A 24,956-nucleotide genomic window follows, 5' to 3' on the forward strand; every position below is an offset into this window, starting at 1 on the left:
TCCTCATGTTGTGGTGACCCCCAACCATAAAATTATTTTCGTTGCTACTCTATAACTGTAATTTTGCTACTGTTATGAATCATAATGTAAATACCTTTTTGTTTTCCGATGGCCTCAGGCGACCCCTGTGAAAGGGGTCATTCAACCCTCAAAGGGGTCGCGACCCACAGGTTGAGAACCGCTGCTCTAGATCATGGTGGTCCCACAGCTGGTGGTCCCAATGTGTAGTCAGGTTGCCTGTAAACATACCAAGCAGCCTGAGTTGTGATGCCCGCCCCATCTCTACCTCATTTCTATTAGCTTGGCTTACAGTTTGGTTCAGGCTGCTTCTTCAGCTTCAGCTACTACCTCTCCCGCCACCTCTATGCACATCATACCTCAGCCATACTTTGTCCTATTTGTCCACCAGATAGACAGTCTCAGTTCGTGAATGAAATATCATTTTACCAATGTTAATTTTCCCCAAATTAATTCATATACTCAATGGAGTTCCAGTTCAGTTTTCTCACGAGGAACTGGAAAAACATCCTGAAAATTATATGGGATGGTAAAGGTTCATGAATAGCCAACGTAACTGTGACAGAAGTAGGGATGGGGGCCTTGCCTGTCAACTATGATGATTGGCTACAAAACCCTAGTCATAAAACCTGTGCTACTGGCACAGGAACATGCCAGAGAGCTCAGAACAGACCCAGGTATATTTAGGAACCAAAATGTTGGAAATATTTGCTCACTCCATCAAGAAAAATAAAATCGGATCCTTATCTCTCACCATATACAAAGGCGAACTCCGGAAGGATTAGAGAACTCAATGTGAAAAGTAAAACTCTAAAGCTAATAGAAGAAAATGACAGAGAATACCTTTATGACCTTGGTGTTGAGAAGGACTTCTTAAATATACTGGAAAAGCATATAAAACGTAAAAAAACAATGACAAAGGGTTACAAAATTAAGAATTATTGTTCTGCACAGAACATCTCAGGCAAAGTTTTCAGTTTTTGAAAGCAGATTAATGTCTAGACTTTACAAAGAGCTTTTGCAAAAAACCCCAAAAAACCCCCACACACAATAGAAAAATAGGCAAAAGTTGTAGACAATTCACAAAAGGAGACCCCAAGTGGCTTATGAATACATAAAGAAATTCTCAATTTCACTAGTAGTCAGAAACATGGAAATTAAAACAAAAATGTGTTGATGCTATTCGATGATATTGACAGATATTTAAAAATTGGCTAATTAGATGAGTCAGTATTTATAAGGCACTTAGAATAGTATTTGACACTTACTAAACACTATAAGAGTGTTTATAATTAAACAAACCACCACATGCTTGCAAGGATGGGAGTCGGGGAAAGAAACCCTTATACCAACTGTAGGGCAGCAACTCGGGTGTACAATCTAGCAGTGAAATTAGGTATCCAGGACTTCCACCAGGCTACTAGGCACCTTTGTGCCACTGAAAAACAGAGTCCACCACTGGGCAGATAAATTTGTAAAAGGCATAACCTCTGGATTCACAGACTTCTAGGTTCATGTCTTGGCTAGTGAACAGAGCTTTTGTGGGAAGAAAAGGGGATATTTTCCTCCAGTAGAGCACATGACATGGGGAAGAGAGTAGGGACTGTTTTTCTGCCCCCACTTGGCTCCCTGGCTGGGTGTCTTTGTGCAGGACAAGTTGCATAACTGAATGCAATGCCCCCGTGACGTTAGCAATCTCACTCCTAGCTATGTATTTCAGAGGAATTTGCACACAGGTCCATAAAGTACCATGGACTGATTGTGGAGTTGGAGATGTGGAGGCAGCCTTGGTATCCATCACTTGGGGATGGAAGTACAACGTGTGGCTGTCCTATAGAGGGCAGTATGCAGCAGTCAGAAGCAATGAATTGGGATCACAATACCAACTGAAACAGAGTGAGATCCTGAAAAGGAATAGTTGAGTGAACAAAGTGGAAAATAAGATGATCCTTAAAGTCCAATGTCATTATCAAACATTTAAAAATGCACCAACAAAAATGGTATTCATTTTTCAAAAATACATATCCAAGCACAGAAGCATGAATGCCAATGGGACTGAGGCTGAGGAGTGGGAGTAGGGATGGGGACAAAGGAGAAAAAAATAAAACGAGAGGGGCCTTGCATGTTTTATGAACCAAGGAGTTTAATTCCTCTCACTCACTGAACCTGGAGTCTAAAGGGTATGGAGATGAAGGGGAGGAGGAGAGGGCGGGAGAAGGAGAAGAAAGGGACTTGAGAGTGGAGCCCCAGGTTCTAGGCAGGTTTTCATGATGTGGTCCCAAATACGTTTTCCCAGGGTACCTCGCGCTCTACACCTTATTTTTCTCACCACTAGTAACCAAACCCTTCGAAGCCAGGACCTGTGTTTTCTCTACCTACGTTTTCCCTGCTGCTGTCTTGCACACAGTAACTGCTTCATAAAGGATGTAATTGACTCGAATTGAGATGATTTCTTGTTCCCGTGACCTAGCCGCTTTGCCACAGAGGGCAGGGTGTGGTTGCCGGATCTTCCCTCATCCAGAACCGTCCCATCCACATTTCCTTGGAAGCGTTAGTCTCCGGCTCTCCTTTCAGCTCCCGGTCTCCATCACCTCTTTCTCAGTGGCCTCTGCCCATTCACTTTCTCCTTTCTCTTTGGTGTGTCTAACTTCTGCGCACACCCTGGGACTCCTCCCAGGCTCTCAGAGGCACTGCCCTCTTATTTCCTGGGTCCCGCCCCATTCAGGACCTTTGCGATTTCTCCGAGGTACCTCGGAGTGAGCGCCTCCCTGGCCCCTCCCTCTTCGAACATCCTCTAGCGCCCCTAGAGGGCGTGGCGGTTGCCAGGCAACGGGAGGACGCGCCGAGCGCCGGGTTTCGCCCCCGGAGGGGAATAGAAATCAGGTGGTGCGTTTTAGACGCTGGGGGCAGTGCACAGCCCCTTCCTCAGACTCAGGCCCAGTTTCTGCGATCTCCACAGCAGCCTCTGCGGCCACCCCCAGAGAGCGTCAGGATGGCTGAGGTCAGGAGTCAGCCCCTCTCTCTGTTGCTTCTCGCTTGGCCCCTCCCCGTTGTCCCTCTTCTATGGATTTATCCTCTGTCATATCCACTGATTCCAGTATTCTCCCCATCACATCCTATCCCCATCCTCAGCCTAACCCCCCCCCCCGGGTCCGGCCCCCCGGGCCCAGTTGGCTCTGGACCCATTACCACCTGTCTTTCCTTTAGTTGGGTGGATACCTCTCACCCTGAATATTAAACTCAAATTGACACTGTGCTAAGCCAGGTAGTAAATTTTATGACAGGCATTCATCCGTCCTTAGATTTTGAGATATAAGGTGATACCACAAGAGAGATACACAGACATATTGATGTCTCATTGACTGGGGGGACGTACAAGAAAGCTTCATAGACACCACTGTCACCCCTATTCAATGAATCTTGTCCAACCATCACAGCAGGATTCCCTATCAACTGATCACCTGCTGTGACACATCTCCATTAAACTCTTCAGCCAATCACCAGTGCCCTGTGTTATCATTGACCACTGTGTTAAGATCTTGTAGCCTCCATTCACTTCCCCACATTTTAGTACACCCCATCTTAGCCTCACTGATGAGGGGTCATTTAAAAATTTTTTTAAAGATCCCCTGTCCCTTAGCACCCTCATTTATAACTTTGACATTAGGTCCCCGTCATCACTTGCCATTCATAATCCCCATCCACCATGGTCCTATCCAAATCCTTCATGGCCCCATCAGAGCTCTGCCCCATTTCACCCATCTCATGGTCGGTCCCGTTCAGGATCAGCTACATATAATTTGTGGAGCACAATGAAAAATGAAAATTCAGAGTCCCTTGTTAAAAATTGTTAAGAATTACAAGATGAGACAGCAGAGCACCAAACCGACTGGGGGATGGGGCCTGTCTGAGCAAAGGCCCCTGTGCCACTGCTTAGGTCACATACCCAAGGGGCCAGCCCTGGTCCCAGCTCCTGTCGCCGCCATCATGCCCCCACCCCTATTCCAGTTGCTTCTCTTGTCTCCTGTATACCATTCACATCCCCGTATCATTCCATCTCCTCCATATCTGGTCTCCCCTTATAAACTCCATCTTCCTCTGATCAACAGCTCCCTCTCCTTACCGAACAATCCCTTTTATCCCCTCTGCCTTCCTCTCTCCCTGGGTGCCATCACTCTTATGTCTCTTGTACATCCGTACTGCTGGGGCCACATTCCTTATCGCCAGTACCCACACTCATTCATATCTTTCTTCCCATTTTTTCCTTCTGTTCCTTTTAGTTTTCCTTTTTTCCTGTATTATTTGCTTTTGCATATTTCCTCCTATTCTCCTCCACTAGTAATTTTGGTTTATTTCATTCTTCTTCATTTTCTATACATAAGCCCCAGATGCCAATACTATGAAATAATTATTTTCTAGTTTCCCTTCCCTTTCATTATCTCCCTTATTCCTTCCTTCTGTTTTTCTTCTCACTTGATCTCAGCTTACTTTTTCTCACCTCTGCTTTCATAAGTCTTCATCTTCACTCTGGCCTCATTTTCCACTACAGCTTTCTTTTCCTTTTTCCTCTTCCTTCTCCCCACTAATGGGTATTTCCAGCACCTAGAATGGTTCCTGACAGATAAACACTCAATACATAGGTGTTGAGTGAAGGAGCATCACAGAGCATCTTATTAGTTCATGTTAAAACCATGCTTCTGAAATAGTACCATTATATGCCACAACAGTATAAATATTCCAACTAACAATTGATCACAGCTAAGAGATTATTTTGATTTGCTTTTAATAGCAGCATAGTTTTAAATAGCAATATGAACAAAATTTCTTTTGTTCATAAAAGTTTTTTTAAAACTTTTCTTTCTTTGACATTTTTCCACTCCCGTGCTAAGTACCAGGTGTACAGGGAAAACCTAGCCTGCCAACAAATCATTAGGCTGGTGATCGAGTGTTGACATTAATACCATTTACAGGGATGAAACCAAGAACATTGCTGTGATATATTTTTCTGTGTCCTCATGGTTAGCATCAGCAAGGGGAAAGCACACAGCCAACGCAGCTCATATTTCCTTAATATGATTTTTCCTCCTTTGTGGAATTGTTATATTATGATCTTTGCAATAACCTGCTCTTAGTCAGGAAAAAAACTTCTGTTGCGTTTAACATTAGCACTAATATTGTTACATGAAATGTTACACATGCGGTTATGACCCGACATCTATTTTAAGATGAGGACTCTGTCTTGCTTGTATGTCATCTTTAGAAATTTAATCAATGGTACAAATGTTTTTGAAAATAAAAAATTGGTAGACTTTCTCCATATTGAGCAAGAGAGTCTTGTCAAAGCAGAAAGGAAACTAGCCTACTTGCCCAAAATCTTTGGGGTGACTTTGAATTTTGCTTTATTATTGGGAATGAAGATCATCTCAGTTTATTTAAAAAAAAAAAAGTTGATGCCAAAGCCCTTTTTAGTGTAGACTATCAAAGCATAATGTTGCAAACATAAATAAGATCTTTCAAACCTTATCAGTTCTTTGCTCAAAAGTCTTGAGTGATTTCCTGTGGCCTAGAAAATAAAAATAATTCACTCCATGTTCCTTAGAATGCTCCTAGGGCCTCCACAGTCTGTCCATAACTCCCTGTCTAGTCTTCTCCTTCCTTCTTCTTGCCATACTTCTTACAGTTTAGCCAACCTGAGCTCCGTAACCAATCTCAAATCCTGGACACTTGCTTGGCCCTGAACCTCTGCTCATGCTTTGCCATTTGCCAGGAATATCCTTTCTCTCCATACCCACCTGTGAAAATTCCACTCTGTTTTCTGGGCCTGCTCAAAATCCATTTCCTTTATGAAATTTGCCTTAATTCTTGCTGCTGGGAGTAATTCTGTTTTTGTATAGGTCCTTGTAGAATTTTGAATCCATTTTATGGCAGATATCAAATTCTGTGTGTACTTCCATTATCTGAAAACACACCTCATCAACTATTAATGTATAAATTTCCTGTGGGAAGGTTGTTTATTCTTTGTCTTGGTATCTCCTACAGGCACCATCATTCCAACTTACATATAGCAGATGTTCAATAAATATTTGCTGAATAAACAAATATATTAACCATACACATTTTATTTTGTTATTGTGCTGTATCTAATAAGCAGTAGGTGTATTAGTTTGCTAGGGCATCCATAATGTAGTACCACACACTGGGCGACTTAAAACAACAGATATTTATTGTCTCACAGATCTGGAGGCTGGAGGTCTGAGATCAAGTTGTTGGCAGGGCCATGGTCCATCTGAGACCCTGAGTAAAGCCCTTCCTTGTGTCTTCCTAGCTTCTGCTGGTAGCCAGCAATCTTTAGCTTTCCTTAGCTTGCATCTGCATCAGCCTAATCTCTGTCTCGTCTTCACATGGCATCTTCCTGTGTGTGTGTCTATCTGTGTCCAAATCCCCCGCACTGCTTTTTATTGAAATATAATTGACATGTAACATTGTATTAGTTTCAGGTGTACAGTATCATGATTTGAAATATGTATATACTACAAAATGATTACCACAATAAATGTAGTTAACAGCCATTGCCACACATAGTTATAATTCCATCCCCCCTTTTTATAAGGACACCAGTAATATTGGATTAGGGCCCACCCTACTCCAGTATGACCTCAACTTAACTAGTTATATATATGCAATGCCTCTATTTTGAAATAAGGTTCCATTCATGAGTACTGGGGGTAAGGGCTTCAACATAACTTTCTGGGGGACACAGTTCTGCTCATGCACTAGGGAAATAAGAATTCCTATATAGCTAACTCCTGGGTTCTCATGTAACTCATAGGCAGACTTGCCTGAATTACATTTGTATGTCTGGGCTTCTATTTTTAAATGATTTGTTGTCCAGCTAATCATGGAAAGCAAATGTGGAAAAAGCCCATGAGTCTTGCACAGAGGACATTTCAATATACTTGTGGAGATAACGTGGCCTAATTTGCTTAAGGGATAAAAATGATGGGCTATCGTTTAGGAGACTAGTCCATATTTCAGATGGGCTTCACTCTGAGTATGTGTCATTTCATGGTACTTATACCAAGATCTCCCCAAGTGTGACCTCAACGTGCCGTGGGTTCCCCCTGCAGTTCTGGGGCAGTAAGAAGTGGATGAAATGAAAAGAGATTAGAGGGCCAGCTGAGTGGCTCAGTTGGTTAAGAGCTCGCTCAAGAGTTTGAGCTCTGAGCAACAGCGGTTCGAGTCAGCCCGAGCTGAGCAGCCGTGAGCTGCCAACAGGTGGCGGGATGGCTCAGCTAAAAAAAAAAAAAAAAAAGAGATTAGGGCTTGGGATAATCATAACAGCTATCAAAATTTATTGAGTACCTACTGTCTGCCAGGTATTTGGCTAAATTTTTAACATGAAAGATCCCATTTAATCTCATCTGTACCCCAACACCATGTGGTAGGAACTATTTTACGTATGTATGCATCAGGGGATGAACATCATATATTACAGTTGTTCCCTTCCCATCATACAGTGTTACATTTTCTGCTTGTCAGAACCTTTTATTTCACTTGTGTGAAGGTTCTTTATTCATGGGTATTAACAGTAACTCCTGACTAGTAACGGTGTAAGTGTTGCAATGCTCATTCCCATCCCTGCTCTTCTGTCCAGGAAAAGGGGGGAAAATTCGTGCTGGAAGAAACTGCATTTGAAGAAATCGAAAGGGATTTTCTGGAGGTTCTCAACGAACTTTCAGGAGACAAAAGTCTGGAGCGATTTAGGATCGAATATGAGAAGCTTCATGCTGTCATGAAAAAGTCTTATGACAATGAAAAGCGTCTGATGGCCAAATGCAGAGAGCTAAATGCAGAGATTGTGGTTAATTCCGCGAAGGTCGCCACTGCCCTGAAGCTCTCTCAGGATGACCAGACCACCATTGCATCCCTGAAGAAGGTCAGTGATCTAGAAATGGGACCAATGGAGAGCTGCCATAAATACATCCTATATTTAAAACATCATCCTTTTATTATATTGGCAGCTCTTGGCTGGTAGTAAATGAGTTATTAAGTAAAAATTTACATGATTTATATATTCATTAAGCCTAGGGAATAATGTTTGTTTTCAAAGAAAATAATTAGCTGGATGAATTTCACTATTCAGAAAATAATGTAGAACCTTACTTACTGGCTTGGCTTCTAGGAAATGCTGGGTTAACAACAACAAAAAAAATTAGAGATAAGTAAGTGCAATATTAGGAATCTTGGTATGACTTGTTTGATACAAGATGAGTAGTAATTAAATATCCCATGATAGTTTGTTAAGAATATTTTCCTATTTCTACTTTTTCTATTGTTTTAGGAGAGATTACCTGAGGAATTCTCAGAAATATAATTTTCATTACATTTCTTCTTAGCATCCCTTTGCTGCTTCCTTGATCTCCCTAGTTTCTTGTGAGAACAGGGATTCTGGACAGGGGATGTGTGAGTGTGTGTGTGTGTGTGTGTGTGTGTGTGTGTGTGTGTGTGTAGGTAATTAGGGAAGTATGACTTTGTTTTACACTTTATTTTTCCATCCTCAAGTGTGTTGCATTATTTTGAAGATAAAACATAAATGTTCCATGTTGATTTCAGGAAAATCAGAGGTTAAGACATTTTAATTTATAATTAAAAGCCTAGTGATGAGAAATAATTCTCAAATTTTTAAGATAATTGCCATGATATCATGCAATTAAAATCAGCGAATTCAGAAGAATTTCCAAGATCAGTGTAAAATATGATGTTTTCTTAGAAACAACGTAAAAAGAAATTTTTTTAAAAAAGATTTTATTGGGGAATTGGGGGAGGGAACAGCGTTGGGGAATTGGGGAAAGGGAACAGACAAGTTGCTGTCCTTTTGTTCTTCAGTCTAGTTGTGGAGGACGTCGCTTCACTGGCCAATGTTGGTATTATTATTGCGCTCTTCCCGGGTGAGGTAGTTGCTCACCGGCCATTTGATGGCTGCTCACGGCGGCTCACAGCAGCTCACGAAAGCGCACGCCAGCAGCCGGCCAGCCCCCCTGCAGACTACACTATTGCCGGCGACTCACGGCAGCCCAGCTCCAGGTCGAGCTGTTGTTCACCATCTTAACTGTAGGGGTCAGCATCACTGGCCCATATGGGATCTGAACTGGCGGCCCTGCTGCTCAGAGCTCACGCTCCCAAGCCAACTCTTAGCCAACAAGCTACTTGGCCAGCCCAAATGACTTTTTTGTGAGGTGTTATTTTCTCCCTATTGTCTTTTTTCTTTGCTGAAAAACCAACTTAAGAAGGCTCTAATTCATTTTATGATGAGGAAAAACACCCTACTTTTTATTGTAAATTTAGAAACTGGTGATGGGAGTCATGAATTTATTAAAATCTAATTGATGATGTCAATTTGGACAATTCTTCATATAATCATATTTTCATTTAAATATCCCTCATTTGTTTTGCTGAAAATACTATAGGTGGTTGCTACAGACAAACCTATATCATAAACTGACATTTTGTTTTGAATTGCTAAGTTAGGTGCTGTAGTTACTCAATAGTCATCTCTATTGTAATAACACGGATTTACTTAATTTAATTAAATACTCTCTACCACTCATTTTATTCCTTGTCAACATGAAAGTGGAATATTTTCTCCTTAAGCTAATAGGGTCTTACTTGTATATAGGACTCACATTCCACTGGACAAATTTTTGCAAGAAAATTAAGTGGCAGGGTAAAACTCAAGGCTGTTGCAATACTTACTGTGCTTTGTTCATTTAGTTGAATGGCTGTAGTTCACTTTTAAGTATTTATATTAATAGTTCACATTGCATTTCATAATAGTAAGGAAGCCAAAGCTGCATGAGTCACTGTTTCCATTCCCTGCCGTGTGCTTTGTTTTTCCCCTATAAGCGTTTGATGAGAAGGCCTGGGCTTGAGTTTCTGGAAATGGGAATTATCAAGGTTGTTGTGTACAATGAGGCGACAGCACAGACCACTTTGCTATGAATTGTTCTAAAGCTCACACTGCCATCCAGGAGTTCACTTGGGAAAATACACTTTTAATTTGGAATCTATCAAGATCTTCAAATTTAGAGCTTGGTCCAAGATCATTCCTTATGGGATAAAGCTTATTTTAAAAAAAATAAAATATCTGGGCTTGGAAAGCACATAGCTGTTATCTTTAATTTTGTAAACCTGTCTTAACATTTTTATTTGAAACATCCTCCTAGTTATAGCATCCCTTGCAGTATGTGAGCCTTGTAGCTACTCTCACCTACTCAAGAAAAAATACACGTTTCCAATACCCCTCCCCAAAACTGGCTTATGTTGAACAATTCAGTAAGTCAATATAAATTTTGCTTAATGTATAATGTATACTGTTCTCTCCCCATAAATGACTATTATACTGCAGTTGTTTTATTATTCTCAGTTTACTCAGTTTGTCTTGCACCTGGAACCTAGTTTGGTTTTTCTCACTGATGTCCTGTGGCCCGCCTAGGAAATTGAAAAGGCCTGGAAGATGGTAGACTCAGCCTATGATAAAGAGCAGAAGGCAAAGGAGACGATTCTTGCCCTGAAGGAGGAAATAGTGAACCTGACCAAACTAGTGGAGCAAGGATCTGGACTATCAATGGACCAGGACAGCAAGTAGGTGATGCCGTTTTGATGCTTTTGCAGAGGACTCTTTCAGCAGACAGCCTGGGGCTTGCCAGTGTCACCTTTGTGATACACAGCTCTCCTGCTTTGTGGGTTTCCTGGAGTTTTCTGTCTATTGCTATTTTTTCTTTTTAATACTCCCTTTCTCCATACCCAAGAACTCCTAATTTGTGGTTATATTAAACTTTTGGCTTTATAAAAAATCAGTATTACAGTTTCAAAATGAGTAAAGGTTTTAAGTTTATTTCTCTCAAACTTGTGTGGAATGGAACTGGCTGCCTTTCTGTTTAGATTTCCAGCTCCTCCCATAACCCTCCCTGCTCAATGATTAGTTGCATTACCATCCTTCTGAATTCTCAGATTCTTGGCCAGAAAACAGAGTTTCTTTTCACCCCTGCCACTCCTTTATCCCTTAAAACGTCATCTGGTTATCGATTATCTTCTAACCATCCCTTCCGTCTTTCCCTCCTCTATTGCCAGTGCTGCTGCCTTGGTTTGGGCCTCCCATCCTCTGCTGGATTTGGCAGTAGACTCCTAACTGGTCTCCTGCCTTCAAGGAGACTTCTCCAGCCTCTTTGCCATCATCTACATACCAGATGTATGATTCTGAAACATGTATCTGCATGCTTCCGCCTCCAGCATAAACACCTTCCATAGATACCCATTCCCAAAGGATAAAGCCCCAAATCTTGAACATGTCTTTCAGGGCCCTCCCAGATCTTCCCTAGTCAGCCTTGCCAGACTCATGCCCAGCAGCACCATGCTTACTCATGCCTCAGTACCTTTGAACATGTCGTTTTCTGTGCCAGGAATGCATTTCCTTCTTTTCTCCATGTAGTACACATCCTTAGTATGCATCCTTCAAGACCCATCTCAAACACCATCTCAACCTCATCAGCATCTCTCTTCTTAGTCCCTCCTCACCCCCAGACCCAATGATCAAGCAGAAGAGTCACTGTGTTCTGTTTCCTTAGGACCCAACCCCTGCCTCAAGTACAGCACTGATCACATTGTACTGAAGTTATTTGTTGATGTGCTTCTCTACCCATTAGTCTGTAAACTCCCTGAAGCAAGATACCTTTACCTTCCCTCCAGGAGTCTAGCACTGTGCAGGCCGTGCAAAACCTTGCATTAATCAAGAATGAGCATCCATACCATAAAGTCGGCATCTTTAACTAAATTTAACTGCCATCTGTGTTTCTTAGGCTTTCTAGATGCACTTATCCAATGGTGACAGATATTTCTAAGTGCAGGTATTGGGGAGGGAACAGGAAAAGCAAATAGGAGGTGTGGTGTCCATCATAATGGACCCTAGTTTCTTATTAAAGAAGTCAAGCATAATCAAAGCAGCTATTGAGGAGCAATGTGAGGCAACTGATACAGCTGGGAAGTGTCGTAATGAGAAGTGGCATGTGGTTGAGGAAAAGAACTGAAGAAACTATCCAGCTCAGAATTTTCCCTTCAACAGTACACTCAGATGTAGCGTCTCTCTTCACAGTAACCTTAGAATTCGAGGTTTTGTTTCTGAAGAAGAGTTTTAATGTGGTTTTGAAGGTTCCTTTATGTTATATCAGAGTTGTTGGTAAATAAACATCATCAAATTATTGTGTTTCTAATAGTCCTCTGATGACTGTCAGCTGTAAGGGCCTCAAATGCAAGTTGTTTGCTTTCTCTGCTCTGAAGTAGCTGCCTTGCTCTCCATTAATTCTGCTGCACAAGTCAGATCAGATATAGTTTTTCTACTTTCAGAATGCTAATTCTGCAGAAAGTCATACCACATTATATGTAATGGTTTTTGAAATGTGGAAGTAACTGGTTTACATTTCAAATCAACAAATATTATCACATACCCTCTAAAAGCTGGCATCATGAATGATTTTTCAAATTTTGTTGCTGGAAAATGGGTTGCATTTCTTTGGGAGAAACTATATGGGTGAATGGATAGAAAAATGGCAATGCATATTATTTGTTGATGTTTATGCTTTCCTTTAGACTTTATAGCTGTGATCATAGGCTTCCAGTGGATATATTAAACAAATAATTTCCTAAATTGACATTTCCTTAGTGTTAATTACAAGAGCTGACAATAGCAGTACAGTCTTATTGTAACAAATTCAAAATAACACAGGTGTGGAAACTAAGGAGTAAAAATCACCCCCCCACCTCTTTCTTCCAACTTCATTTCCATTTTTCAGAGATAACCAGTTAACATTTTGGTGTCTATTTTTTTTGAAGTTTTTTTTTAAAAATTAGTTTCAGGTGTATAAAACAATGTAATAGACATTTACACGCCCTACAAAGTGATAACCCTTCTCCCCCATGGTGTCTATTTTTTTGACTTCCATAAAAAAAAAATGCCACACACACACACACACATGCACGCACACACACACACACACACGCGCACGCACACACACTGTAATTTTTTAAATATAAGAAAAAGGATTATGTTATGCATGTTATGTTATTATTGGAACTCTTTTTCAGTTAACAACTCACAAACAGCTCCCATGTCAGGGCATAAAGATCTTTCCCTTTCACACTTGAATAGTGTTCATCCTTGACCTGAAGTCTTTCCCATGGAAATGAGCTCAGAGGATGATAAGAAGGACTCTGAGCAGATGGCCGTTTAGTCTGACTCCCATACTCCCGTGTTCTTCTTTTTCAGTATCCGAGATTTACTGAAGTTCAAAGAAGAAGTGACAAAGGAGCGAGACCAGCTCTTGTCAGAAGTGGTGAAATTACGAGAGTCCTTAGTTCAGATCACTGAACAGCAGCAGGGGCTGGAGCAACAGAAAGAAGAGGCCGAGCAGGTCATCAGTCAGGTCTGCTTTGCCATGGAGGGCACAAGGAAGGAACATTACCTTCCAGAAGCACGTTTTGTCCTACCTCAGTCTTCCCATCTGGTTTCTGTCTTATATTTACCCTCACTGCCCAAATGAAGCATCCACAGTTCTGCTTGTTTTTCTGGTTTGTTCTTACAAGAGCAATTTTACTTGAGTCCCTCTTCTCAACGTCCTCTGAAAAGTCACTGCTTACGATTCTGGCTGACGAAGCTGTCCCCTGAGCAGGCCAGGGTGTCCTGCATCTGGGATGGCAATAGTTTCCTTGTCCCTTTCCCTTTGTAAGGAAGCCATCTAGTTGAACCCTCCTGAACACTTACATTAAGCCAGAAGTCAAATAGATAGTACACAAGTCGTGTCTCTAGGAGAAAAACATAAGACTTCTTTGAGCATGAGATAAGAGAAAGGCCTCTCATTGAATTTGAACATCATGATAAAACTATAGTGCTTTGTTTAGCAATATCCAGTACTCCTGGTAAAACACAATTTCATATTTAGGGTAGCTGGCTACATTTTATTTAGCTCCCATTGATGGAGAATTGGATTAGTTCTTTCCCTGTTAAACTTCTCTAGAATTCTGCGCTTCCATATTTAATTGGTTTTTATATCATTCTTTTTGTTGTTTTAGCTGAGCCATCCTGCCACCTGTTGGCAGCTCAGTGGCAGCTCAGCTCGGACCGGTTATCGAACCGCTATTGCTCAGAGCTCACACGCTTGAGCGAGCTCTTAACCAACTGAGGCACTCGGCCGGCTCTCTTTTATATCATCCTTTGTGGATTTTTGCCCACCCTCAGGGTGGATGTTTGGTGTCAAGGCTCAGAAAAACAATGCAGAATATTCCTGAAAAGTTCAAACATTGGGGTTCCACGATGACTGTCGTACAGGGGAAATGCTACCACAAAGCGGCTGCCCTAGAAATGAAGGACCTGAGAGAGTGAGACGCTTGGCTGGTTGCTGCCCTGGTGACGAGCTTATCTCTTTCCTTCCTATCCTTTCTGTGCCCACAGTTCCATCAAGAAATCCAGCAACGTCAGAACGAAACTTCTCGGGAATCTCGGAAGAAGGAGAAACTGGAGAAAGAGCTCAGGCAGATTCAGACAGACATGGACTCCCGGCAGACGGAAATCAAGGCCCTGCAGCAGTACGTGCAGAAGAGCAAGGAGGAGCTACAGAAGCTGGAGCAGCAGCTGAAGGAGCAGAAGGTGTGTCGTGCGGGGGCGCTCGGTGGGTCCCCGCAGAAACAAGAAGGCGCTGCGGTTTGCGGCCTGCTGGGGCATTTTGGGTTTTCTTTGGAAAGCAGCAAACTCCCTTACCTATAGATGTTGATAACAAAGACTTAGCATTTTGAACGGCACCTATCGGTAGATATGCCCTCCTTTATAGGTAGATATGCCCTCCCTCTTTTTTTTTCCAGCTCCAACAGGTCAATTAATTTCTTTTTAACCTTTTATTGATATCTAATATACACATAGGAAAGTATATCATTATGAGTGTACAGCTTGATGAATTTTCTCCACTTGAATGCATCTTGCACCCAATCCAAGAAGCACTACCCCCAGAAGTCCCCTTGTGCCCCCTCCCGGTCACTTTTTCCCCCAAAGGTCACTTCTTTTCTGAATTCTAAGTGGAGATTAGGTTTGCCTGTTTTGGTACTTTACAGAAATGAAATCATACAGGATGTCCTCTTTTGTGTCTAACTTCCTTTTTTCCATGCTCTGTTTGTGAGGTTCATTTATGTTGCTGTCATGCAGTTATAGATCTTCACTCTCTAATATGGTAGCCACTAGCCACATGTAGCTAAATTTAAATTATTCAAAGTTCAAAGAAATTTTAAAAATCCAGTCCCTTGGCTGCATAGCACCATTTCAAGTGCTCCATAGCCTCATGTGACTAGAAGGCACCGTATTGGACACTGCAGATAGAGTCTGCCATTTACTTCATTGCAGGAAGTCCTATTGGACAGCGCTCAGTGGAGCCTTCATTCTCGTAGCTGTATAGTATTCCATTGTGTGACTAGAACATGATTTATTTTTTAACAGGTTTATTCTTATGTTTCAAGTTTAGGAAACCCTACTCAGTCTTTATGTATTTTACTATACTTTAAATATAGTACTGTTTTTTTTTAACGTGTCCCCTGTAATAGTGGTTTAAGGCAAGTCAAATAGTGACAACCCTAGTCTGTCTTTCCTCATTTCTTAAAGAAGCAATTCATGTAATTGAAAAAAATTCATTTCTTGAAAATATTTTCTCTGAGGAAGTTTCCAAGGAATTGTCAAGCCATGTAGCATTTTTCTATTTAAAAAATAGATATTAGAGTACATTTCTTTGTCAGTTGCTTCATTTATTTTATATAAAGCCAGAAATAAAATAGATAATACACAACATACATTATCCTTGAGAAAAACATGAGGCTTCTTTGGGCATGAAAGTTGGAAGATTTTTGAACATCATGATAAAATTATGGTGCTTTGTTTAGCAATATCCAGGACTCATGTAAGACAATTTCATTTTTAGCATAGCTGGCTATATTTTATTTAGTCCCTATTGATGGGAAATTGAATGGATTCTTTTCATGTTTAACTTTTGCTAGCATGGAAGTTATACAGTTGACCCTTGAACTACGGGGGTTTGAACTGCACCGGTTCACATTGATGTGAAGTTTTTTCAATAAATACAGAGTTGCCTTTTCTTATCTGCTGGTTTTGCATCTGCAGATTCAACAAACTGTGCTTTGAAAGCAGCATTTTGGCTCCATGGTTGGGAATCTGTGATTGGGAATCCACAGATGTGGAGGGCTGACTGTGCATAGTTTGGCACCATTTTATAGAAGGGACTTGAGCATCTGCGGATGTTGGTATCCTCAGAGGTATTGAAACCAATCCCCTGTGTATACTGAGGGATGACTGTAGTTAAGTTTTGGGTGAGTCAAAAGTTGTATGTGGATTTTCAACTATGTGGGTGGTCAGTGCCCCTAATCCCAGCGTTGTTCAAGGGTCAAGTATATTTTGGAGTGTCTATTTGCTCTCTTATTTCCTTCAGCCCATTTGATATCCTTCCATCCTCCCAATTTTCTCCCAATAGAAGTGGCCCCCCCTAAAATATAATCCTCTGTTTTTATAAAACCTATAGTCAAGCTAGGGAAGAGGAAAATCCGGCTGACACCGGAGTCAGGCAGATAGAAATCATTTCTCGGCTGTTCCTCAGTTTTGACTTCAGTTGGATTAAAGGGGAGTTGTGTCTGTGTTGGTGTTAGTGAAGGATTCTGTTCCCTAAAATGTCGTAAGCATGTTAACGCGGGATTCGCTTCCGAAGATGTGACTGCCGAGCCCCACAGCAGATAAAACTCATTTGAATCTCTAGCTCATTTGCAATGATTATAGCAATTGTTGTGTATGTGAAGCCTGCCAAATGGCAAACAGGCATTAAAATATTTATCCACCACCTGTGAACAAGACTTCCCAAGACTCTCAGAAAAAAACTTTGCTCTCTGTGTTATTCATTAGAAGGTGTCATTTTTCCTCAGCCATTTAACATTCATCATATTTGAGTGCCTTAGTGCTTTCACTGGGGATAAAGAACCATTTCTACAAAGACCAAAAAAAAAAAAAAGTGTGGCTGTTGTGATTGTCCCAGGAGGTTTGCAAGGCCCCCTGTGTATATATGCAGTTATTGTGATCAGATTAAAAAGCAATAATCAGCTCCTTCTGCATCTTTCAGATATTGAATGAGAGAGCTGCAAAGGAACTGGAGCAGTTTCAGATGAGAAATTCTAAACTTCAGCAAGAGAATGAACAACACAGTTTGGCTTGCGAGCAGCTATCCCAGGAGAACCAGCAGAAGGCACTGGAGCTCAAAGTAAACACCAAGTGACATATCTATTCCCTAGCACTCCTTCTGTCATTCCCTATTGATATAGGTTTGCTGTGCAGTTGGAGCCCTCGGTTCTATAGCCTCTATCAGCTTTGACACATCAGAGGCAGGCACAAGTCTACCATGATTGCTTTATGCCTGGAAGCAGAGAGTGTGATAACTTCCATTCTTACTTATAAAATTACAAACCTGATTATTGATCATATGATTATGCAAATGCTCTCCTAACCGAGCTCAGATGTTCATCGCTGTAACTTAGCCTAGCAGGAAACCAGTTGCCCAGAGCTAGAAACCATTTACACAAGCAAGTAATGAAGATGTCGGATTATATTTTATTACTTGTATGGAGAAGGTGGAATGGGAGGGGTTGGGGGTGGACTGGTACTATTGGGTATTTACTTCCAGGCTTGCAGAAGCAGAATTTTCACTCTGTCCATTGCAAATTTCAAGACAGGCCTCCTATTCTTCTCCTTCTCTTCCTTGAAGTGTGCTTGCAAATTAAGTTTGGATAACAGTTTTATACCTGGATTCAATTTTATGCCTACATACTTAACAGAGCAACTCTATGTTTGTCATTAATTCTGAAGAATCTGTAAACCCTATTCTGATTATGTTAGAATACTGGGTATAAAATGAATGACTGATCAAGGATAATACATAGATTTGAGTAGTTTTGCTTCACAGGCCCTTTTGAGAATCTGATAAAAGTGCATGCGTGCGCGTGCACGCGCACACGCGCGCGCGCGCACACACACACACACACATACACACACATTCACACTCACTCACTCACTCACTCACTCACTTATTTACATCTTGTATCTTATTTTGCACACAGTCCCAGAGGTTTCCAGGATTTTTCTGAAATCTAATCATTGGGTCTGGGTTAATAACTACTGAATTAGAGTATCTTATGGTTCTAATTGAAAGGGGTCTTATGTCAACTAATTTGGACCCTGTAGCACCTAAGGCTGAGGAACATTTAAATGGTTTGACTTGAAGTCATTCTTCATCAGAATGCTATAAGTTAAAGCAGAAATGAAACGACTACTTAAGGCAAAATAATATATGAGCCCTTAAGGTGAAATTAAAGTAAAAGTACTCATGCTGTCAATTCTCTCCTTTGATTACACGGATAGGGCATCTTGAAAGATGATATATTTTTGGTATCAGATCCTGAACCTATGGGATTCTGCTTCACCAATAATCTGAGGGTAACATGCCCAGCTAAGTTCAGTCTCTTCATTGTCAAGAACTGGGGATAATTGCTGATCTTTATTTGTGGAAGAATCACTGGTTGCTTTTCCAGTAATTTCTAAGAATGGCAAAATTTAAAAAAATGAATTTAATTTGAATTTTAACAAACTCATAAATCTTGACGCCCATAGGCTAAAATCTGGTGCTTTCCTTTGCCAGAATTATTATTTTGGTACCTTTTGCCATTATGTAGACTTGCTAATGAATGTCTGTATATACACCCACCTGTCCACCTGCCCGTATATACATCCATAGGCTAACATCCTCTGAGGAAGGAGAGCCCCTTCTCTAGTGTACATAATTGCACTACGGTGGCCATGTGGGTCCAAAAGAGTATTTGAATATTTTATAACATGTTAATAACCTTCTGGGAAGGATCGCATTATGAGTCCATGAAAGTTGCTACTTGAATGTAGCATCTGACCACAAAATTCACACATTTATGACACACACAGCTCAGCAGTCTTACCTTGTTTGATTCAACATTCAGTGGTGCCTTGAGACATCAGGTTTAATCAGTCTTTTCATTATTTTTAGTTTATGTAGCCACATATTTTATTCAGAGAACAGAGTTTTTCAATTTCCTTTAAAACGAAACAGTGTGTGTTTTGATTTAATCCGAAAGAACCCTTTCACACTGACATAGGGAGAATTTCCTTTCCTTGGTTCTGAGTTTACCATCCTCCAGTCACCAGCCCTTTATTTACTGCGTATCCCTGGTTAATTCTCTCTCACTAATTACAGGCCAAAGAGGACGAAGCCCATCAGATGCGCCTTGACATTGGAAAGCTCAACAAAGTCAAAGATCAAATCCATAAAAAGTTGCACCAGATTGAAGATCAAAAGGCAGAAGTGGAACAGCACAAGGAGACTCTGAAAAGTCAGATCTTGGGATTAGAGAGAGGTAAAGCAGCAAACATTTTGTGACTTTAAAAATTCATCTATGAACATTTCATGGGTGACTAATGTTATTTGGCAGCCCAGGGCCCCAGGCATACAAACACAAAAATACCAGATGAAATCAGTAAAACAACGTTTAAACGGGTAGGTAGTCAACATGGAGGGGACATCATTTTGAACACCTTAAAAACTTCTTCAACAAGCTATATTGGCACAGTGTAAATCCAGCCCAAAGTATTGTTCAGTATTTGTCAGTGGAGTAAATAATGTCTATACTGTTAGGTCTGGGTTCTATATGACTTTTAACTTTAGTCCCTTTTCCCACAGAAGATAGGGAATACATTAAAATAAATGTCCTCCATTATCAGTATTTGAGGCAATATTGTCCCAAGAAGCAGTGGGACAAAAATAAATGGCTTCTATTTTTTTTTTCTCTCTGTGAGTACTTTACTATATGGCAAACATTTGTTTTATCAGCTTTCACATTGACCTGTGGAGGAAAAATTTAAGTGCCATGGGAGGCCGTATAACACAGAAAAATCATTAAGGATACAAACTCTGGAATCATGTCTGCCTGGGTTCAGATCCCACCTCCATCCTATTTATCTGTTGGGGGATAAAACGAACTAATATACATAAAGTACTGTTGGACGGTACATAGCACATCCTAAGTGCTTACTAACTGTTATCTATTATTATCCAGATATTACTATTTATATAGGTAATAAGATAGAATACAATCTCATTCTGAAAAGAATATAATTGAAAACAGGGTATACTCATCAAATTCGCTGTCAGAAAAAGCTCTGGACTTGGTGACAGAGGATCTGGGTTTGCCTTTTGAGTATATCAGAATACGTGAGGCAGGAAATGCTGCATTCACCTCACGCGGGCTGCTGTGCATTGCAAATCACTGCCTGAGATAACATGCATACAAAAGTATTAAAACCTATATCGCCTCGTTAAAAGCTGGGTAAAATCTAAGTCTCCAGATAAGATTATAGAAATATGTATCATATAAGCCATTGAGAAGTACAGGTGTTTTTTCTTCTAAGATAGCAGGCAAAAATCTTTTTTTTTTTTAAAGATTTTATTGGGGAATTGAGGGAGGGGAATAGCGCTGGGGAATCAGAGGAAGGGGAACAGACAAGTTGCTGTCCTTTTGTTCTTCAGTCTAGTTGTGGAGGATGTTGCTTCCCTGGCCCATGTTGGTATTATCATTGCGCTCTTCCCAGGTGAGGCAGATCGGTCGCCGGCCTCTGGACAGCCGCTCATGGCAGCTCTTGGCAGCTGACACCGGCTGCCGGCCGCTCACACTGGCTGCTGTCCACACATGATAGCTTACAGCAGCCCACTGCAGCTTCACTACAGCCTATGCCCTCGCTGGCGACTCACGGCAGCCCAGCTCCAGGTCGAGCTGTTGTTCACCATCTTAACTGTAGAGGGCAGTGTCACTGGCCCTCATGTGGGATCTGAACCGGGGTCCTGCTGCTCAGAGCTGGCGTCCCAAGCCAGCTCTTAACCAACACGCCACTTGGCCGGCCCAGGCAAAAATCTTTTATTGAGATGCAGTTGCAACTTATTTTGACAATTTCCCCATTCATTCATTCTTTCATTCAAAAAGTTGAGTACCTTCTACAAGCATGTGCAGGCACTGTGCTAGGCATTGGGTGCGTGAAGGTCCCTGCACTCAGGATGCTTACTGTCTAGCATGAATTTACAATCTAATGTCTACAGTGACATATATGAAGAAAAACTTCTAGAGCTTGTTTTGTAACTGGCTTAGTGACTTTCAAAACACTCCCATATTTAAATTTCTGTAGTTTTGCTTGCAGTAGTTCTAAGCTTTGAAAAAAAAAATCACCTATTCAGTGTTGAACCCAATTCTTCATCCTTAAATCATGTTTACAGAAGTCATCATGCACTGTTTTCTTGTTATTTTATAGATGTTGTTGACCATTATTTATTCTCAGGGTTCTCTTCCTTTTGATGTGCCTGATCAAAGAGTGGTATTGGACATAACAGTTAGGAGGACGAGTCCTCCATATCTTTTTGCTACCCAAACCCAAGAAACAAACTGAAAAACTGCCAAACTGATGAGAGTTCAATAGGATATTAGGTTATAAAATAAATACATAGATATCAATAGCTTTCTTCCGTACAAAGAACCAGTTAGACTACATGATGGAAAAACTCCTTTTCAAAACAGCAACTGAAGTAATAAAATATCTATGAATATAGTTACCAAGATATCTGCAAGACCCATGTATAAAAAGCACCACAGAATTCTACTGAGGGGCATAAAGGACGACTTGAAAAATGGAGAGCTATACGAAGTTCCTGGATGAAAAAAACTTAATATGATAAAGATATAAATCTGTCTAAGTTAATCTATACATTTAATATTTCCAATAAAAATTTCAGTGAGTTATACTGCTGGGACTTGAAAACTGATTCTAGTGCTCCCCCAGAAGAATAAACGTGTGACAATAGTCATAAAATTCTGGAAAAGGAGAGAGATGAGGAAGCATTTGCCTTATCAGTTATTTAAGTGTATTATAAAGCTTCAATAATTAAATAGTATGGTGAAGATGTCCACATAAACAGGTCAATTGAAAAGATTGGAAAGCCACAGGAAGACCCAAGATTATTGTTTGAGATAAAGGTGTTGTTTCATACAAGTGTGCAGTATGGGTTATTAAGAAAATGGTAGCATGACAGCAAGCTACGTTTTTGGGAAAAAAAAAAAAGTTAATAGCAGATGTAGAAAGCATAAGGCCAGGATTGAGAGATTTCTTTGAGTGAAATAAAAGCTAAATTTTTTGTATGTATCAAAGACTATATTATAAAGGCAAATTAACCAAAATATTGTCAAAGAGCTAGTATCCTTATTATATATAAAGAGTTCTTACAAATCCACAGAAAGGATAAACAATCCATGAGAAGAATTGGCAAAGCGCAAGTGTGGCCAATTTGAAAAACAGCAATACAAATAAACGGTAATTAAACATGGAAAAACAGTCAACTTCACTATTAATCAAAGAAATGTAAATTAAATACAGACATATTGGTTTTAATGATCTAGCAGATTGTCAAAGATCAAAGAGAATGGTAATACCCAGTGGTGTTTTGGCTGTGGATTTAGATTGCTATTAATTTTCTGGAGAGAAATTTGGCAGTAGAAATGTATTTTTTTTTTGTTTGTTTAATGCCCTATGATCCAGGACTTCCTCTTGTAGAATAACAAATGAACAAGAACTTTCCCAGGGTTATTGCTAATATTACCAAAGAAATAAATAAAATGGAAGCAACTTCAATGTTATATGGGGGATTGGCTAAATAAGTGATACATTTTCATATAGGGAAATATGGAGTCATTAAAAATTCTGATGTAGATACACATTTATAATCTAGAGAGGCATTTATTTTATGCTTGTTAATTATAAAAGCAAGCTACAAAAAGTATGTATAATAGGATTCCATTTGGTATATATATATATATATATATATATACATATATATATATATGAATGTATGTATATTTAGAATTATATACACACTTGTATTTGCATAGGAAAAAGTCTGGAAAGAGACGTATCAAAATCCTAAGTAGATGGTGGTTGATTTGAATTTTTTTTTGTTTATTTTTATTTCTAATTTCTCTCTGTATTTCTACTTACTTGTATAATAAGATTTAAAAAGAGTAAGAACTTTTTGGAGTCAGGGAAACTGTGCTCCCAGTCTCAGCCCTGTCACCTTTTGGTTGCAGACCCTTGGTGTGTGACTCAATTTCTCTAAGCCTTAGTTTCTGCCTGTTGAGTGAGACAGGAAGACCTATCTCACTGTGTAATAATGAAGATCATGTAACAGCTAACAAACATTTTTATAGCTACAGGTAAACATATAAAGAAGTTTTGTATCAGTTTGGCTTTGGCCTATTTTTTCTTAGGTTGACTCCATATTTATTATTATTTTTCTTCCTGGCTATTTAGAGGTGGAGGCTTCAAAGAAACAGGCAGAACTTGATAAGAAAGCAATGGATGAGCTTCTGAGAGAAAGGGACATATTAAATAAGGTGAGTTTGCTACAGTAACACTGGTAAATAAGTGTCTTTCTTTAGCGCTACAGCATCTGCCTATAGCAGGTTGTATGGGGAAAGGAAACTCTGAGGCAAACAAAAGTAGATTAGAATGAATAATAGTGCTCAATTTTCCTTTAAGCAGCTGTCTGCAGCCCAGCATTCACTGGTTTTGAACTGAAACTGCATTATCACCTGTGAGCACAAAGGAACTTGGGAGGATTATCATGTAAACTAACAGGGGATTTCAGAGTGTGTGTGTGGATTCTGTTTTTATTGCTGGTGTGTTCTTTGGCATCCTAAACTGCCCAAATTTCTGAATTGTGTTTTCTGGATTAGCAAAAGTTACAGATTACAGATATTAAAGTGAGTGCTAATAAAATTTTAACTTCGACGTGTTAGGTATAGGGATGGCTGGTTGGTGATATAAAAAGTCTCTAACATTTCCTCCGTCTTTTCAGGATTGTTGTAGGTTTTTGTTTTTGTTTTCAGCCCTTAGTTCTCCTAGCCTTTGAGCTCAATATGGTCCAAAGCTGGAGGAGGAGCTGGGGGGCTTGAGGCCTGGAGATTTTCCATTCGAGGCGGGACCCCCTCACCCTCACCCCTTTCCTCTCCTTGTCCCTTCCAGAGGAGTCCTTCCCTTGACTGACGTCACTCTTAGGAGATTAATTACTTTCTAGGATGTAGGGTAGACGTTCCTGCTTAAGGATTTCCCCCAAAAGGTGATCAGCCAGGTGTACTGAGTTGGGGAGGCTGCTTCCATAACAGACAGCCTGATGACCTGTGGCCAAGACAGCTTTGTCTCATCAAAGTAGATACAGCCTATATTTGTTCATTCTGACTTTTCATTACTTCTTTAGGTTTCCCCGAATTGAACAAATGTGAACAAAATAGCTTACTCTTTGGCTTAAAGTAGACTATTTAGGGAATCGCAGGAAATAGTGGGAGATTAGATATCTTTACATGCAGAACTCCTTAAGAGAAAGTTTTTCTTTTGCACAATCCTGGAAACCATTCCTTTATAAATTTGTACATGTAAATAATATTATTGGATATAGATTTTTAAATTTAGTTTTAACACATACCATATTTAATCCATTTATACTTTATATATACTGGGAAACAACCCATAGATTTTTCTGCCATGATAGGACATGTAGCACATTATTCTTACATTTATCTATTTGATTTGACTCATGTCAATTCCTCCCTTAGGGCTGGGTACACTTTCTTTTCTTTCCTGGCCATCGCATCCTTAGTGCGCAGCACAGTACCCAACCCTCTGCAGGTATGCAATCAACATTGATTGATAATGCATTCCTTCCCTACTGACTTGGAAT

At 40.3% G+C, this 24,956-nt stretch overlaps 1 protein-coding gene across 1 annotated transcript in view; it reads left to right on the top strand.

Annotated features, from left to right (window-relative positions):
* The first annotated feature begins 2,876 nt into the window (after positions 1 to 2,876).
* The window catches only part of CFAP58 (cilia and flagella associated protein 58), a 97,187-nt gene continuing 75,107 nt past the window's right edge, over positions 2,877 to 24,956 (top strand). Inside the window, exons 1-8 of the mRNA XM_019636289.1 lie at positions 2,877 to 3,019; positions 7,673 to 7,954; positions 10,511 to 10,659; positions 13,337 to 13,493; positions 14,519 to 14,713; positions 17,229 to 17,366; positions 19,383 to 19,542; positions 23,531 to 23,613. Coding sequence (XP_019491834.1) covers positions 3,011 to 3,019; positions 7,673 to 7,954; positions 10,511 to 10,659; positions 13,337 to 13,493; positions 14,519 to 14,713; positions 17,229 to 17,366; positions 19,383 to 19,542; positions 23,531 to 23,613 — 1,173 coding nt within the window. The 5' untranslated portion in view covers positions 2,877 to 3,010. The remainder of the gene's footprint in view (positions 3,020 to 7,672; positions 7,955 to 10,510; positions 10,660 to 13,336; positions 13,494 to 14,518; positions 14,714 to 17,228; positions 17,367 to 19,382; positions 19,543 to 23,530; positions 23,614 to 24,956) is intronic.

Source organism: Hipposideros armiger, unplaced genomic scaffold (assembly GCF_001890085.2).
Source record: "Hipposideros armiger isolate ML-2016 unplaced genomic scaffold, ASM189008v1 scaffold_28, whole genome shotgun sequence".
NCBI classification, from domain to species: Eukaryota; Metazoa; Chordata; class Mammalia; order Chiroptera; family Hipposideridae; genus Hipposideros; species Hipposideros armiger.